General features: G+C 42.6%; 1 protein-coding gene across 2 annotated transcripts in view; it reads left to right on the top strand.

Moving 5' to 3' along the window:
• LOC137411924 (ATP-binding cassette sub-family C member 8-like) overlaps nt 1-16,139 on the top strand; it is a 242,092-nt gene that overhangs the window by 50,301 nt on the left and 175,652 nt on the right. For both annotated transcript variants that reach the window (XM_068097203.2, XM_068097207.2), the window contains exons 8-10: nt 1,417-1,581; nt 4,523-4,678; nt 9,187-9,321. In XM_068097203.2, the coding sequence (XP_067953304.2) occupies nt 1,417-1,581; nt 4,523-4,678; nt 9,187-9,321 (456 nt within the window). The remainder of the gene's footprint in view (nt 1-1,416; nt 1,582-4,522; nt 4,679-9,186; nt 9,322-16,139) is intronic.

Genomic DNA, 16,139 nt, shown 5'->3' with positions numbered 1-16,139 from the left:
TGTTTTGCTATATTTAGCTTAGCTGCTGGACTAGGAGAAGGCTGATTGGTCTGTAGTTGCAAAAATCTGTTTTATCACCTTTCTTGTGTAAAGCGGTAATGTTTGCTGATTTCTAAGCAGATGGCAGATGACCTTGAGCAAAAGAGAGGGTGAAAAGAACAGAGAGAGGGTGAGATAGAGCGGCAGAGCAGGATTTTAGGACCTGTGGTCTGATGCCGTCTTGTCCAGTTGCAGAAAAAGAGTTGAGGTTTCACAGAAACTTCTCCACCTTATCAGGAGAGAAGGACACAGAGTCCCGGAGCAGCTGGGTTTGACTGTGCAAGGTGGGTACAAAGAGCTCATTTTTACAAAGACGAAGCTCGTGGAAGAGCTATAACATAGAACGGAACGGAATGGATATAACGGATCAGTAAGTAACAGAGCAAAATGAAGAGTGGGGAGGATGAAACGCACAACAGCAGGGTTGAGGACAAAATTGAGAAAGACTTTGAGGACAAGGGATGTGAGGTGACAATACAATACGACTTGGTATGGTTTGATATGGAAAAATGGACGAAAAGACGACCAGCAAACGCAAAAACGAAAACCTCGTTTAATTGGACAACTTGATGTCATATGATTCACTTACCTTTGATACAATTTCCTGATGCAGCTCAGCACAATGAAGGTGTTGTTTTAGGTAGTTGTCATGCCTCTTTTGGATTTATTCCTATCCAGGTTCAATTGTAAGTTTGGCCAACAGGTGTGTACCACTGTACCATTCTATAAGCAAGTACTGTGTTTTATCTAACCTCACAATTAATGACATTATACTTATTCTAAACAAATATTAAGGAGATAACTGTACTGTAATAAGCTATTTTTCTCTACTATGAGTCATTCCCACAACACTTGATTTAATCTTGCTTGTTAATTCAATCAAGGTGGAAACAGCAGTTGTATCTTGTATGACAATACATTTTGACACGAGGATTGTGGTTTATGTGAATTGTTATTTCAAGCTTTACATTAATTGGCCTTTTGTATTATTACCATGTACCTTGATCCTCAATGTGAATTGCATGTTTGTTTTTTGGGGGGTTTTTTTGTTTGTTTTTTTTTGCATTTTATTTCAGACAGGTATCGAGGCTCATGGAGAGGCAAATTATCAGGAAAAAAAGGGTCAACAAACAAAATGGGTGTGAATGTAAAACGGTGAGAGAAACATATGGAGGCAGGAGGAATTGTGGGTTAAAGGTGACAACGGCATTTCAGGGAATGTAGTGATGCTCAGGATTAGAAATGTGAGACACCATGAGTTGGCAGTGGGCAGCAGACTTGAAATCCTGGAGGGAATAGCCTGACTTCACAATGGAGTTATGAAGGTGAGCAATACCTGGATGAATATCAACCTCTTGCCTTCACCTGTCCTTCCAGACTCGTCACCTCGGTGTGTTTTTCATCTCAAGTAGCGAATTTCTCGCCAATGGGTACGTGCTAGCTGTGCTGCTGTTCTCCTCACTCATCCTGCAGCGCACTTTCCTGCAAGCCTCACACTACAAGGCCATTGAGACTGGTGTTCGTCTCAGAGGTTCCCTCCAGGTAAGGTGGTGTGCACACCTATCCATAACTTCTGCATCATACTCTCCTGATACTCTCTCTTTGTGTAACCTCTCGCCGCCCCGACCCCTCCCAACCCAACCTGTCCCAATTTCTCATCCCGAAGGGACTGCTGGGATTGCAAAGCGTTTTCGTATCACAAGGTTGTTTGCATCATCTGAGCCATGTCTGGTTGACAAACTGAGTGATTTATCATTGGGTTAAAGTAGTGGATAGTATTTGGTACTGAATTATACTGGTTTGTAACACTTTCAATGACACTTTTGTTACATTATGAGTTTTTCTTAACATGGATTTTCCTTTCCCCAAACAAGAATGCACATTTTCACCATGTAATGTCCATTCTGTATCAATCATTTCATCTGCACATAGTAATTCATTTCAGGAAAATAAAGCAATTTTGAAGGGAAGCCAATTAGTATAATGAAATAAAAATAAATTTAAAACAGTTGTATTTTATTTGATGTTTGTGGAGCATGATAATTTGTTTATAATCATTTGTTTATTTGATTTTTGTTTAAAATCATTAATGGATAGGTTATAATGTGAAATTAGAGACAAACTTGTTCATCCGTATCTTTTTTTTCAATCATTCTGTGTTAATTTGATTTTTAAAAACCAATATCTTCTACTAGTATGTTGACACAGATGCTAAAACTATATTTTTTTGTTTATGTAAACTCCCTCCATATCACAACGATAATAAATTGTAATAATGGCGTCACCGTTAAATAACTAGAGAGTTCATAGAAAACCTTACCCCACGCAGTCCTGAGAAAAGGACATGGTAAGGGTCTTTTAAACTCTTGCTTTGGGTTTCCGAACCCAATCTATATTTCCTATTAGCCACAATTTTGTCTGAGCGTGAGCAGCAAATTTTATTGGTTGAGATGGTGTAAAAATTTGTCCAATTACTGCAAAACTGGAGGTTTTTGGAAGTGGCAAGAAGGCAATTTGTGTTCTACAGTGTTAGGAGTATATAATTAAATTGAAATAAAATAAAGGTTTTAAAGGCTGTAGAAAGCTTTTTTGGAAGTTTGCTGCCATTGATGCATCGTCTTTTACCCCACCTCATTTAACACGTCACATTAGTTATTCATGCCTGTTGTTTGTGTCCTTTGTGACATCCCTAAAAACAGTAAGTTTCCTGTTTGGAATGATTTAAAATTTTGTTTGACTGCCAGACAGGTAGACAGAGTAAAAAAATTATCTTACTCCTCTATGCGCATGAAATCCCATGCAATTTGCCAAATACAGAGCCAAAGTACTGCTAAACTGCAGGTTTGTATTCCGATTCATTTTCCGATTCGTGTTTTACAGTGTTCAAAATACACTACATGACCAAAAGTATGTGGACACCTGAACATCAAATATGTCATTCCAAAATCATGTGCATTAATATGGAGTTGGTCCCCCCCCCCCCCCCCCCCCCCCCCCGTTGCTGCTATAACAGCCTCCACTCTTCTGGGAAGGCTTTCCACGAGATGTTGGAACATTGCTGCGGGGATTTGCTTCCATTCAGCCACAAGAGCATTCGTGAGGTCGGGCACTGATGTTGTGCGATTAGGTCTGGCTCTTAGTTGGTGTTCCAATTCATCCCAAAGGTGTTCGATGGGGTTGAGGTTAGGGCTCTGTGCAGGCCAGTCAAGTTCTTCCACACCGCTCTCGACAAACCATTTCTGTATGGACCTCACTTTGTGCACCGGGCCGTTGTCATGCTGAAACAGGAAAGGGCCTTCCCCAAACTGTTGCCACAAAGTTAGAGTCACACAATCGTCTAGAATGTCATTGTATGCTGTGGCGTGAATATTTCCCTTCACTGGAACGAAGGGTTCAAGCCCGAAACATGAAAAACAGCCCCAGACCATTATTCCTCCTCCACCAAACTTTACAGGTGGCACTATGCATTCGGGCAGGTGGCGTTCTCCTGGAATCAGCTAAACCTAGATTCGTCCATTGGACTGCCAGATGGTGAAACGTGATTCATCTCTCCAGAGAACACGTTTCCACTGCTCCAGAGTCCAATGGCGGCGAGCTTTACACCACTCCAGCCGACGCTTTGCATTGCATATGGTGATCTTAGGCTTGTCTGCGGCTGCTCGGCCATGGAAACCCATTTCATGAAGCTCCTGACAAATAGTTGTTGTGCTGACATTGCTTCCAGAGGCAGTTTGGAACTCGGCAGTGAGTGTTGCAACCGAGGACAGACGATTTTTACACGCTACGTGCTTCAGCACTCGGCAGTCCCGTTCTGTGAGTATGTGTGGCCTACCACTTTTTGGCTGAGCTGTTGTTGCTCCTAGACGTTTCCACTTCACAATAGCAGCACGTACAGTTGACCGGGGCAGCTCTAGCAGGGCAGAAATTTGATGAACTGACATGTTGGAAAGGTGGCATCCTATGGCGGTGCCACGTTGAAAGTCACTGAGCTCTTCAGTACGACCCATTCTACTGCCAATGTTTGTCTATGGAGAGTGCATGGCTGTGCGCTTGATTATATATACCTGTCAGCAATAGGTGTGGCTGAAACAGCCGAATCCACTAATTAGGAGTGTCCGCATACTTTTGGTCATGTTGTTTTAAAAATTTAATTCAAATCGATTCGTTCCTCAATCATAGATTGACGTCTGTAGACAGGCAGAGACAGACAGACAAAGTGAACAAATTGCTTTACCCCTCTTTTTGCTCCGTGCATATTGGGTAATTATTTCAGACACGAAGTGTGATTTCTCCTGAAAATAATTGTAAATTGAATGCTTACCATAAAAATACATCTGCAATGCATGCACTGAGAAAGCTTTGTCATGAGTGGATTTTGTCTTTTATATTTAATCTTCTCCCATGAAGTAATTTTGATGCATTCATTTAATGAAGAATAACTTGATTGAATGCTGACCTTTTTTTTTTTTTTTTACATTGTCAGATAATGATTTACAACAAGATACTTCGCTTTTCCACATCAAATTTATCAATGGGTGACATGACATCAGGCCAGATCAGCAACCTTATGGCCATCGACCTAAATCAACTGATGTGGTTCATATTTCTCTGCCCCAATCTGTGGGCCCTACCTGTGCAGGTAAGGAGGACTTGTGTACCATATCCACCTGCTGTCATTTCTCAAAACCTCCAATGAAATTACAATCAATCCTAATGTCGCAGTCTCTCTATTGCTATTGAGAAATGTATTTGTGAGACTATAAACCTCATTAGTATGATTCATATATTATTATGGTATGGAATATATTTTACATAGATGGTGTATATCTCAAAAGGTTATGGACAGATTTCGACGAAACTTGGTGTGTGAGTGGTGTATGCAGTAGAACAAACAAGAAAGAAACAGTAGAACAAGCCAGTTACATTTTGGTTAAGGTCCAGATGCAGATCTGGCCGATCAGTGGGATACAAAATGTAAACTGTTCTTCGTAAAAATGTAAATGTAAAGTGTCTTTTAGTGTTCTAAATGTTATATTGTGTGTGTGTGTGTGTGTGTGTGTGTGTGTGTGTGTGTGTGTGTGTGTGTGTGTGTGTGTGTGTGTGTGTGTGTGTGTGTGTGTGTGCGCGCGCGTATGGTTAATGTCCAATTTCCTTCTTGTGATTACGGTGCAGTAATTGGTCTTTATTTTGATTAATAAAACTGTTCTTATAATTGGGTTACTTTGTTTGTTTATTATATCAATAAATCACCATTCAATCAATGTATGTTTACTAAATTATGTTAAACTTTAGCAAATCTAATGGTTCTGAGCGGGAGTCCTAAAATATCCCTGTTGGTTGTTTGTGTATGTTAAATATGTTGGTAGGATTAAGGATAAAGATCCCAGTTATTCCCACTTCCTTGTGGGGTCAGCATGGGGAAGGGTACTGGCCCAATTCTTTCATGAGCCTGCTGGCCAGGCCTGATGTTCAACTGAATCTGGAAGGAATTTGGAATTTGGTCAGGGTCACGGTGATAACTCACTTCTTCTTTGTGAACGACATGGTATCTTTAACATTTGTCAACAAACACTGCTGGGAGATGACTCCTCAGGCTTAACAATATTCCGATGGACAGCACACACATTGATGCATGCATCGCTCCACATGCAAAACACCCAAGGTGACAATTCAATAGCGATGCCATGATTCCAGCCCAGGCTAAATAGCAAAAGTTGATCAATAATTTAATTTTTCTTTTTAAAATTAGGTGAATTTGGACAGCACTGTCCTTTCACAAGTAGCATTTTACTGCCCCTTCAACTGCACTGGGGGCATCAAGAGTCGACCGCAATTTGGGACACTGCATGGAGAGAAGAGACGACTGTCACTGCATATAGAACAGACCAGTTGAGAAAACTTGAGGTTTCTTGATGTTAAATTGAGGATGCACAAGATGTAATATGCCGGTGTTTACTATTATAACATCTGAACATAGCAGTAACAACTGTGATTACAAGTGCATTACTCCAATTAAGGATTTAAAAATCCAACTCGAAAGCATCTGAAAATCAAAAGGCCATCCGTGTCCACTTTGTATTCCGACTTCTTCTTCTTCCATGTGCTAAAAATGACGAAAATAGCTGGAACAAAATTCAAAAAAAAAGAAAAAGATTTTAGCCAACCATGACCTTATGACCTCAAAGCAATAGGCTTCAGTGATCCAATATGCAAAACTTGCTCAAATTTCAAGTCATATGGAAATTTATGAATTTGTAACATTGAGCTTTTGACCTAAAACAATTGTCTTTGAGCGTTCCATTGGGAAACCAATTCGGTGACCCAATATGCAAACCCTGTTCAAATTTCAAGTCATTCGGATGAAACTTGATTTTATGCGACTTTGACCTTTGACCTTTTGATCGAAAAAAAACAATCAGCTTATAGCTTTTGATTCGTGAACCAATTCAGTGATCCATTATGCAAATTCTTAAAATATCAGGTTAATCAGATGAAAAATGTCAATTTTATGCAATCTTGACCTTTGACCCTTTGATTTAAAAAAACAACATTTGGCTTCGAGCTTTTAATTGGTAAACCAATTCAGTGACCCAACACACAAATTATTAACGTTTCACGTTAATTGGATGAAAATTCACGATTTTATGTGACGCTAACCTTTTACCTTTTGACCAAATTATTAATTTGTCTTCTCCATATTTTCATAATAAGGCTTTGTTGAAAATGTTATGACGAAAACTCAAATGGTAAATTTTTTTTTATCACCCGGACAGATACAGACAGAAAAACACACACCAGACAGAAAAACACACACACTCACACACACACACACACACACACACACACACACACACACACACACACACACACACACACACACACTCATGGTCACGCTTATACATGCACACACTCATACATATACACACACAGACACACAAAAGTGGATACATCGAGAAGACCTGGGAGTTCTGTCAGAGTGGTCAGAGTGGTCATTGGGGTTCTTGGTCACCTCACTGACCAAGGTCGTTCTTGTCCGGTTGCACCGTTTTGTCGGACGGCTGGCTCTAGGAAGAGTCTGTGTAGTTCTATATTCTTTCCATTTCCTAATGATGGAGCTCTTGGGAACTTTCAACACTCTATAAATTGTTTTGTACCCTTCCCCAGATCTATGCCTCCTCACAATTCTATCTCGGAGTTCTCCGTCCAGTTCTTTGGACTTCAGGGTAGAGTTTCTGCTCTGACATGCACTGTCAACTGTGGGCCCTTATATAGAAAGGTGTGTTTCTTTCTAAATCATGTCCAATCAATTTAATTGGCCACAGGTGGACTCCAATCAAGTTGTGGACACATCCCAAGGATATTCAATGGAAATTGGATGTACCTGAGCACAATTTGGAGTTTCATAGCAAAGGGGTTGAATAGCAAAGGGAAAAAGGGGTTGACTCGAGACATTTCAGCTTTTCATTTTTTTATTATTTTGTAAAAAAATATAAATTCCACTTTGACATTATGTGGTGTGTGTAGATTAGTGACAAAAAAAATCTCAATTCAATTCATTTCACATTCAGGCTGTAACACAACGAAATCTCAACCTGAAGATAAACTGTCAGATTGGTGCTGTGGAGGTAGGGCATTACATCACAATGTATCCCAACCCCTGGATCATTTCAAATATTTCTTAAGCTCGTGTCCTGCAGGACGCACAAGATCTGTCAGCAACCCTCTTCTGGTTAAACTGCCAAAATCAAGACTCTCTGCTCACCTTCACTCTTTCATACATCCTTATTCTACCTGGAAGATGCACTCTTTCGAGTCATCAACTTTCGTTATTATTTACAATTTTAATCATATCGGCCGACGAGAGAATATTTTAATCTATTATAATTTTTTAAAATAATAAACATACATCGTAGAAAGAACCTCATGTTATTGTCCCCCCCCCCCGTCGCTCAGCGGAGCGAAAGGGGGACTATGGCTTTCCCCTCCGTCCGTGTGTCCATCCGTCCGTCCGTGCGTGCAAGCTTGCGTGTGTGCGTGCGTGCGGGCGTGCGTGCGTAAGCGAAGGACCGCATTCGAATTTGGTGTGTGGGTGCAACCCACGTCAAAATCCAAGATGGCCGCCGCCATGTATGTCTCATGCCATGTATGTCTGAACCTTGTAACCTGCATATCTTGAAAAATAAGCGAAGTACCAACTTCTAATTTGGTGAGTGGGTGTATCTCGGCATAAGGAAGAACGCTATTGAAAATTGGGTCGCCACGTCAAAATCCAAGATGGCCGCCACCATATATATGTCTGAACCTTGTGAGCGAAATATCTTGAAAAATAAGCGAAGTACCAACTTCTAATCTGGTGTGTGGGTGTATCTAGGCATAAGGAAGAACGCTATTGAAAATTGGGTCGCCATGTCAAAATCCAAGATGGCCGCCGCAATGTATGTCCGAACCTTGTGAGATGAATATCTTGAAAAATAAGCGAAGTACCAACTTCTAATTTGGTGTGTGGGTGTATCTCGCCATAAGGAAGAACGCTATTGAAAATTGGGTCGCCACGTCAAAATCCAAGATGGCCGCCACCATATATATGTCTGAACCTTGTGAGCGAAATATCTCGAAAAATAAGCGAAGTACCAACTTCTAATCAGTAGGCACACGGAAGAACGCTGTTTAAAATTGGGTCGCCACGTCAATATCCAAGATGGCCACCGCCATGTATGTCTGAATCTTGTGAGAAGAATATCTTGAAAGATAAGCGAAGTTCCAACTTCTAATTTGGTGTGTGGGTGTATCTCGGCATAAGGAAGACTGCTATTGAAAATTGGGTCACCACGTCAAAATCCAAGATGGCCGCCTCCATGTATGTCTGACCCTTGTGAGCGAAATATCATATCATAGCATGTTTTCTGCGTGTTCCACTTTGTCAACTCACATCACTTCCCCGACGGGGGACCTAGGCGTAACGCTTGTTAAATCTTGCTCATAGTGGTGATGGCATGTGGGCAAAATAATTTCAAAGACCAAATAGATTATTATCCTTGTGATGAAGGCTCATTCCTTTAATGGCTCAATATCTAAGATACATTATGCAGTGAAATGTTTCAAAACATGTCCCGAGTTCAAAAGTAGCTGTGTTCTTCACTGCAACAGATCATCGTGGGTGTGCTTCTCTTGTACCACCTCCTGGGAGTGAGCGCCCTACTTGGAACTGCTGTCATTGCCTTACTCTTTCCTCTTCAGTACTGGATCGCCATGAGGCTGGCAGAGGTCCAGATGATCACGCTGGTAAGATTGACGTTTAGGAGACATTTTGTGAAATGGCTCCCTTGCAGATTGCTTACAAATTGTGCCAACGAGGAGACATTTTGTGAAATGGCACCCTTGCAGATTGCTTACAAATTGTGCCGTCGAGGAGACATTTTGTGAAATGGCACCCTTGCAGATTGCTTACAAATTGTGCCGTCGAGGAGACATTTTGTGAAATGGCACCCTTGCAGATTGCTTACAAATTGTGCCGTCGAGGAGACATTTTGTGAAATGGCACCCTTGCAGATTGCTTACAAATTGCACAGTGCACTGACATTAATCCATGCTCTTCAGCATTTACAGAGGGATATCATGAAAATACAATTTCCTACCAGTGCTCTTCTGGCATTGGTCCGTTTTACTAATTTTCCTCCAAACAATGGAAGCAAAATTTGCCTCTATGTTCTTGTTAGTACCAGTAGTAGAAATTAAGAGACTATGTATGCTTTCATTATGGCTATGCCTTTCCCCTTTTTCGTTTATTTTCCCAACAAACACTCTGAGAGTTTTATTGACGTATTGTTACGGTGTCCGCCGCCCTTCCTACCCTTACCAAGGGGAGATTAAGCCCCTTGTTCTTTTTGGGCCGGCGCAACCGAGAGACTTGAAACGCCCCTCCCGGGCAAACACAAGGTAGGGTTTCGGGACAATTCTCGCATGTACCTAAATACCTGCGCCGCCACGGAAGTGGGGAATCAAGCCTCGCATGAGCCACGTGTAATTTGAGTACACCGAGCGGATTGAGTACCACGTGGTCTGTGCAGTTACCTTGGTATTGGAACCCGATTAGAGCGGTTTTATTCGTACCACGCTTAGTCAATAGATGTAAATGACGAGACGGTCGAATAAAGAAGAACACAGGTTTAATTATTATTATGTACAAGTCGGTAGAAAGCAGAGACACAGAGCAGTCTTAATCAGTCTTATGTTAAGCCCAGACACGGGCCCGATCACACTCACAGAGGGGAAATAAAGGTAGGATGATGTTCACTCGCTGCCTTGGTCGTCCAGGAACGGCTTCACCCGGCGTGGCTCTCCACGGTCACAGCACGTCCCGCGATGAAGGCAAGCAGGCGGTGGGAGGGACCCTTGCAGCGCGTCTCTCGAACAAAGGGCACAGCCGGCAGGCGGGAGGGAAATGTACGCGTCTCTTGCCGGCTTGGCGGTTTTCCACAGCGCGTTTAATTACCGGCGCGCTCTCACACGCGTAACCCAATGGAGGTTCTGCCTCAAGCTCAACCGAGCGTTTAATAATTAAGAGTGCTTATAGCTTGGTTCATGCGCGTCTTCTCTCAGAACTCGTAACTTGCTCAACACTCACAGAACTTCGAACTTGTTCAAGCGCCTCCCTCCACAGAACTTAGACTTGTTCAAGCGCCTCTGCCCATAACTACTCGAGCTCAACACCCAGCGCCTCTCCCATAACTTGTTCACTTGTCAAGCGCCACTCCCATAACTGGGGTGGGGGCTTCGCGCAACGGGTTATATTGCCAACCCCCTTAGCCCTCTCAAATGTTCTAACCACGCCTTGTGACGCAGTGCCGCAGCCACTGCCTTCGAGCCCTGATTGGCGGCTCGCTCTTACCATCTGCTTCTCCTCTGCCCTCCTTCGGTCTTGCCTCGATTTGCCAGGCCTGCCTCGTGTTAATTTGCGCCAAAAGTCCAAAGCGGTATAAGGCGGCGTAAGGCGGCATAAGGCAATAAAAGGCGGCATAAGGCAATAAAATGGACCTAACTCTCATTTTTCTACTCAACGCAAGACTAACACAGGAAAAGGGCTATGCTTACATTTACTATGAAATAACTGAACTATTGCAAGGCTATGTGTTGTAATGTGACTAAACTATGAGGGGGAAAATTAACCTTTATTGTACAAACTCAAAACCGCAACAGTATTATTATGTGTTGAGCGTAAAGGATCATAAATTTGAACGGTGTAAGTGGAGGATGTGTATTGTGTACACTTGAACCGGAATGGCATGGGAAGGACCCATTTACCTCGATGTCAATTTTATTTTTATATTCTTCGAATACAGCATCAAGGACCGTGAAAGAGCTAGAACACTGAACAGATCACCACACTGAATAGAGCAAAAGGGAACAGTAGATAGAGGGGAAAACCACTAATAGCAGGGATGAAGGACAAAGATAGAGGGAGACTTGGACAAATCAAATTTCAAAATTCAATCTTGAGGGTGAACAGATGTTTGGTTGACACCATTGTTTGTGGAATTATCTGAGATTGCCTTCAGTCGAGTTTGCTTTCCAGGAAGATAATGCAAGTTGTTTTCAGAGACACTGACTCGTCATAGGATTCAGTGTACCATGTGTGGGATAACTGAAGACAAGATGGGATGGATCTTTGCAGAAAAGAGAGCAGGTGTCTTTGGAAGAATTCCTTGGCAGAGATAATATGCAAGGCCGTAGATATAGGAGACCATTCCTGAATTGAAATGGCTGCTTGCAGTCCCTGCCGATCTGCCTGAGTGAACTACCAGAATTGCTGAGGCTGAGGCAGCTCTCTGATAGTAGCAGAAGAGATGTTGACTTTCACAACCATATGATCGGATGAACCAATTGGAGTAGAAAAAGACCAGGAGATGCTTGCAGGGATGTTTGGCATCACCAAGTCCAGAAAGGAGGATTTGTCATTTGGAGAAATCCATGTCGGGAAGTTCACAGATTGAGTCAGTCCCATTGAGTCACATCAATCAAGTCCTTTGCTGAAGTGCCAATATTGGTGATGGAGGTACCAACTCCAAGCCAATTTGCATGGTGACAATTGAAATTACCACATATGAGTTGATCATATGAGTTGTTATGCATTATGTTTGCCACTCTGTCAAAGCGCCTTTGGGCTTCTGGAAAAGCGCTATACAAAATAAATGAATTATTATTATGAGGGAGAGGGCTTGGGAAGGAGTTGTTAAAAGTTTGTACATTTTGTCTGAGAGAGATGTAGATGGAGTGGTAACTGCTTGAAGGATGGTACAACACACAGACAACCAAGAGGTTGGAGTGGAGGGGAAATTGTAGCCAAAAGGTATTCCTGCAGGTTGGGAGGTGTACCATCCATTCAAGAGCAGTGATAAATTGAGTTATTGATGTAAAGTGAAACTCCGCTGCTAAGGCAGGGTTCAGGCCTATCAAATCGGAGGAGAAATATCTGGGGAAATATACGAATGAGTCAGGGACGTTTCGTGGGAGGGAGGAAGGATTTTGTTAAACAGATGATGTCTGGTTTATCAGCAGTGGCCTGGATTGAGAGATCTCTCAGGTTAGAGCGGAAGATGTTTGGATCATCCCTCTCCATGGGTAGACTGTTCCATAAAATTGAGAATTAAATTATCTTTTCGGTATTGGATGTAGTCCATTCCTATGGAGATGTAGGGGGCTGTACCTCTGCGAAGATCATGCCGAATAGATGGAGCCTATGTTTAGCTGTCTACCAGAAGAGCCTTTTTAATATTGCCTATACACCGCCCCTAATAATTATATGGCATTCTCTCGAGCAAGGGCTTTTACCATGGAGGTTCCGCAGGTCCTTCTTATTATTTCAGACTATTTTCTCTTCAATGACTTGACCAGGGACCATAAAACCCATGTCATTATAAAGGGAATTCCGGGAATGTCCTGAGATTGTGAAAGAAAACATCCGTCATTATTTACTTTTAATGTGTGTATTGTATATACATCAGGAAGAGGATGATTGGTGTCGTGTAATTCATTGGCACAATTACGCTGCTCATGGTCACTTGAGAGTTGCAATTCCACGCGGTTTCCGCAAATATCACGGGATTGTGAGTTGGGCAGGCAACCGTGATAGGCCATGACTTGTCGGAGCTGTGCTGTTGTAGTGGTTTCTGTGAAGTCAGCGATACTATGATAATGGAAGAGGAAAGAGTTGAATATTACTCTTTCGATGAGGCAATGGAGAAACGTGTAATTATCGATGTGGGAATGCCCTTTTGCTTTTGAGCGGGAGGATTGTGGGAGGGGAGGATAGAGAGTTGGGGTTGGGAGGAGGAAGGGGGGGGGGGGGGTCAGCAAAGATGGGACAGAGTTGGGAGGGGGAGGTTGTGGCTTTGGGGAAGGGGGTTGAGGACTTTTTTGTAGGGGGTGGTGTTGAGTTGTGGTGTGTTGGGGAGAGGGGGTTTGAAGGCTTCAGGTTGAGAGAGGGGGTTGATGACTTGGGGTTGTTTTGGAAGGGGGGGGGGGGAGTGGAGGAGGTTCCTTGAGGACTTGAAGTCGCATTTTTCATTACGACGATATGTTCCGTGGGTCCCTACTCGTGTACATTAATATACATGTTCTTCAGCACATGACACCAATTTCACCACTGTCTTGGAAATGCCTAGAATTCCTTGTGGAGTTGGAACGTCATTTCATACAAGAGTTGCCAATTGTTGCCATCATCATTCCATAAATTTTGAGTTACCTGCCAATATTTTAAGAATATCTCAAACAAAAATTATAGGTTACCTTTTATACACTCTCATAAAAGTACTGTAAATTACAGTACTTGTCATGTTGATTGACATAAGCAGTAAAATAAATGAATCGAGCATCATTTTCCACAATTTAGGAAAGTCTGATGTGCATGCAAAAACTTTCCAGAATGGCATACTCACTCACCAATAGTCCAAGCCGCAAATATTTCTTTTCAATGTATCTCTTGACCTCGATACACTTGCACTATTTGTCCTTCAAACCGTCTGTCCACCAATTGCGAGACTGGCGATGACGTCAGCTGAATCGTCAGCCTTGCATAGATTGAAAAGTGTGTGACTTGTCCCAGCTGTTGCTGTCATACACGAGTGCTGATGTTTCATGGGAGCCGTCTTGCTTTGAACATGCCAAAGTGTTGGTGGATGATGTTGAAAACACTGCCTTAAAAAAATTCCAACGTCCGTGGATATTTTGACAACCGAAACACGCCAATCTACCATGATTTAAGGTTTGTGGGTCGGTGGCATTTGCCAGTCGTCTTGACCTTCGACATCCACACGTGAAAAGTGAATCGCACATTTAGCTACTGCAAGAATGTGAGGACGCACCATCGGTGTATATGATCATTATTACCTCTACCACCGAAGGTGGATGGAGGTTATGTTTTCACTCCTGTCTGTCTGTGTGTTTGCCTGTGAACAAGATATCTTATTTTAAGAATATCTCAAACAAAAATTACAGATTACCTTTTCTACACTCTCATAAAATATATCAAGATTCGGATCCCGCTAATATAATTTTCAAAGGGATTTTTCACCATTGGGAGATGGGGCCAAAACGACATAGAGCAGGATATCTCAAAACGGTGTGGACGGAATTGGACAAAACTTGGTGGAGAGGTTGTTTGTGTGACAAGGACGAATCGATTCGATTTTGGTGAAGATCTGAATATGGATTCGGATACGATAATTATTTAATTTTTTAATTGATTCTTCACCATTGAGAGATCGGGCAAAAAATGATATGAATGAATGAATGAATGAATGAATGATCGTTTTGTTTTTTTAAGGCCATTTTCCCCGCTAGAGTGGCGGTTAGCCTTGCGGGCCCCATGACAATCATGGTTCCCTTTTTGAGGCAATGTTTTTATGGCCGGATGCCCTTCTTGACGCCAACCCTTGGTCACGCTCTTACGATGCACAGGGATACGGTGAACCTATTCTAAATCGGGGTACACACCGTGATCATTCATCCCAGAAAGCTGGTACTCAAATTCATTCCTTCATTCATTCATTCATTTACACTTTGTACAATAAGAAGAAGAAGAATACACAGTGCAGCCTTAAACAGTCTTAACTTATCCCAAGACAATCGGGCAAAAAACGATATATAACATGATATTTAAAACAGTTGTGTATGAGTTATGACTAAACTTGGTGGATGACTTGGTTTGGTGACAAGAACAAGCAGATCAGATTTTGGTCCAGGTCCAGATCAAGTTCTGGCCTATCAGTGGGATACAAAACATAAACTGTTCAGCCTGGTGGAGGTATGCGCTCTTCCGAGTGCTGTTCTAGTATTTTTAATGGATTTCTTTGGAACTGGAACCTTCTTTGTGTAAAGTTTTTTGACGTTTCTTAATGTTTAATTCAATAACGTAAGTATTCGAGTGACGTGGTGAACTGGATTTTTACCTTGAAACAAAAAACAACGTCATAGTATTGAAACTAATGACACATAAGAAGCATACATGTAAGTTTATAATGGGCAAAAAAAAAGTGGTTTGAGGGTCCCAATTAAATCCTGTTTCAGGGAACCTTTTTGAACTCCCCTCGTTAAAAAAACTCATTTGAAAACCTTAAACTTGTGGCGGACACGATGGCTCGCTGGCGCGATGACATCATTCTGCGCACCAGGAGGGTGTCGGCCACGCCTGAGGGGTAGGCGTGGCCTCGGGATATACACGGGGCTCACAGCCCCGAGCACGGCAGTGCTATAGTTTGATCCTTGGAATAAAGACGCTTTTGATTACATACGTTGTTGCTTCCTTCATTGGCAAGACAAGTCATGCGCATAGCACCGCACTACATTGGTGACCTCTGACTAGTTCAGCCGACGCTGACCGGCAGAACGCGCCATGACAAGCAGCAACGCGGTAGCGGTGAAACTCCCTGAGTTTTGGGAAGCTCAGGCGGAGATATGGTTCATGCAGGCCGAAGCCCAGTTTCAGCTTCGTGGCATAACGACGGACGAGACGCGCTATTTCCACGTCATCGCCGCCCTCGGGCCCGGCACAGCCGCCCGAGTCGTGTCCGTCATGCGGAACCCACCGGCCGACCACAGGTACG

Source organism: Myxine glutinosa, chromosome 1 (assembly GCF_964187855.1).
Source record: "Myxine glutinosa chromosome 1, kmMyxGlut1.1, whole genome shotgun sequence".
NCBI lineage: Eukaryota > Metazoa > Chordata > Myxini > Myxiniformes > Myxinidae > Myxine > Myxine glutinosa.
The sequence above is the reverse complement of the archived record's forward strand: the minus strand, read 5'-3'. Positions and strand labels throughout refer to the sequence as shown.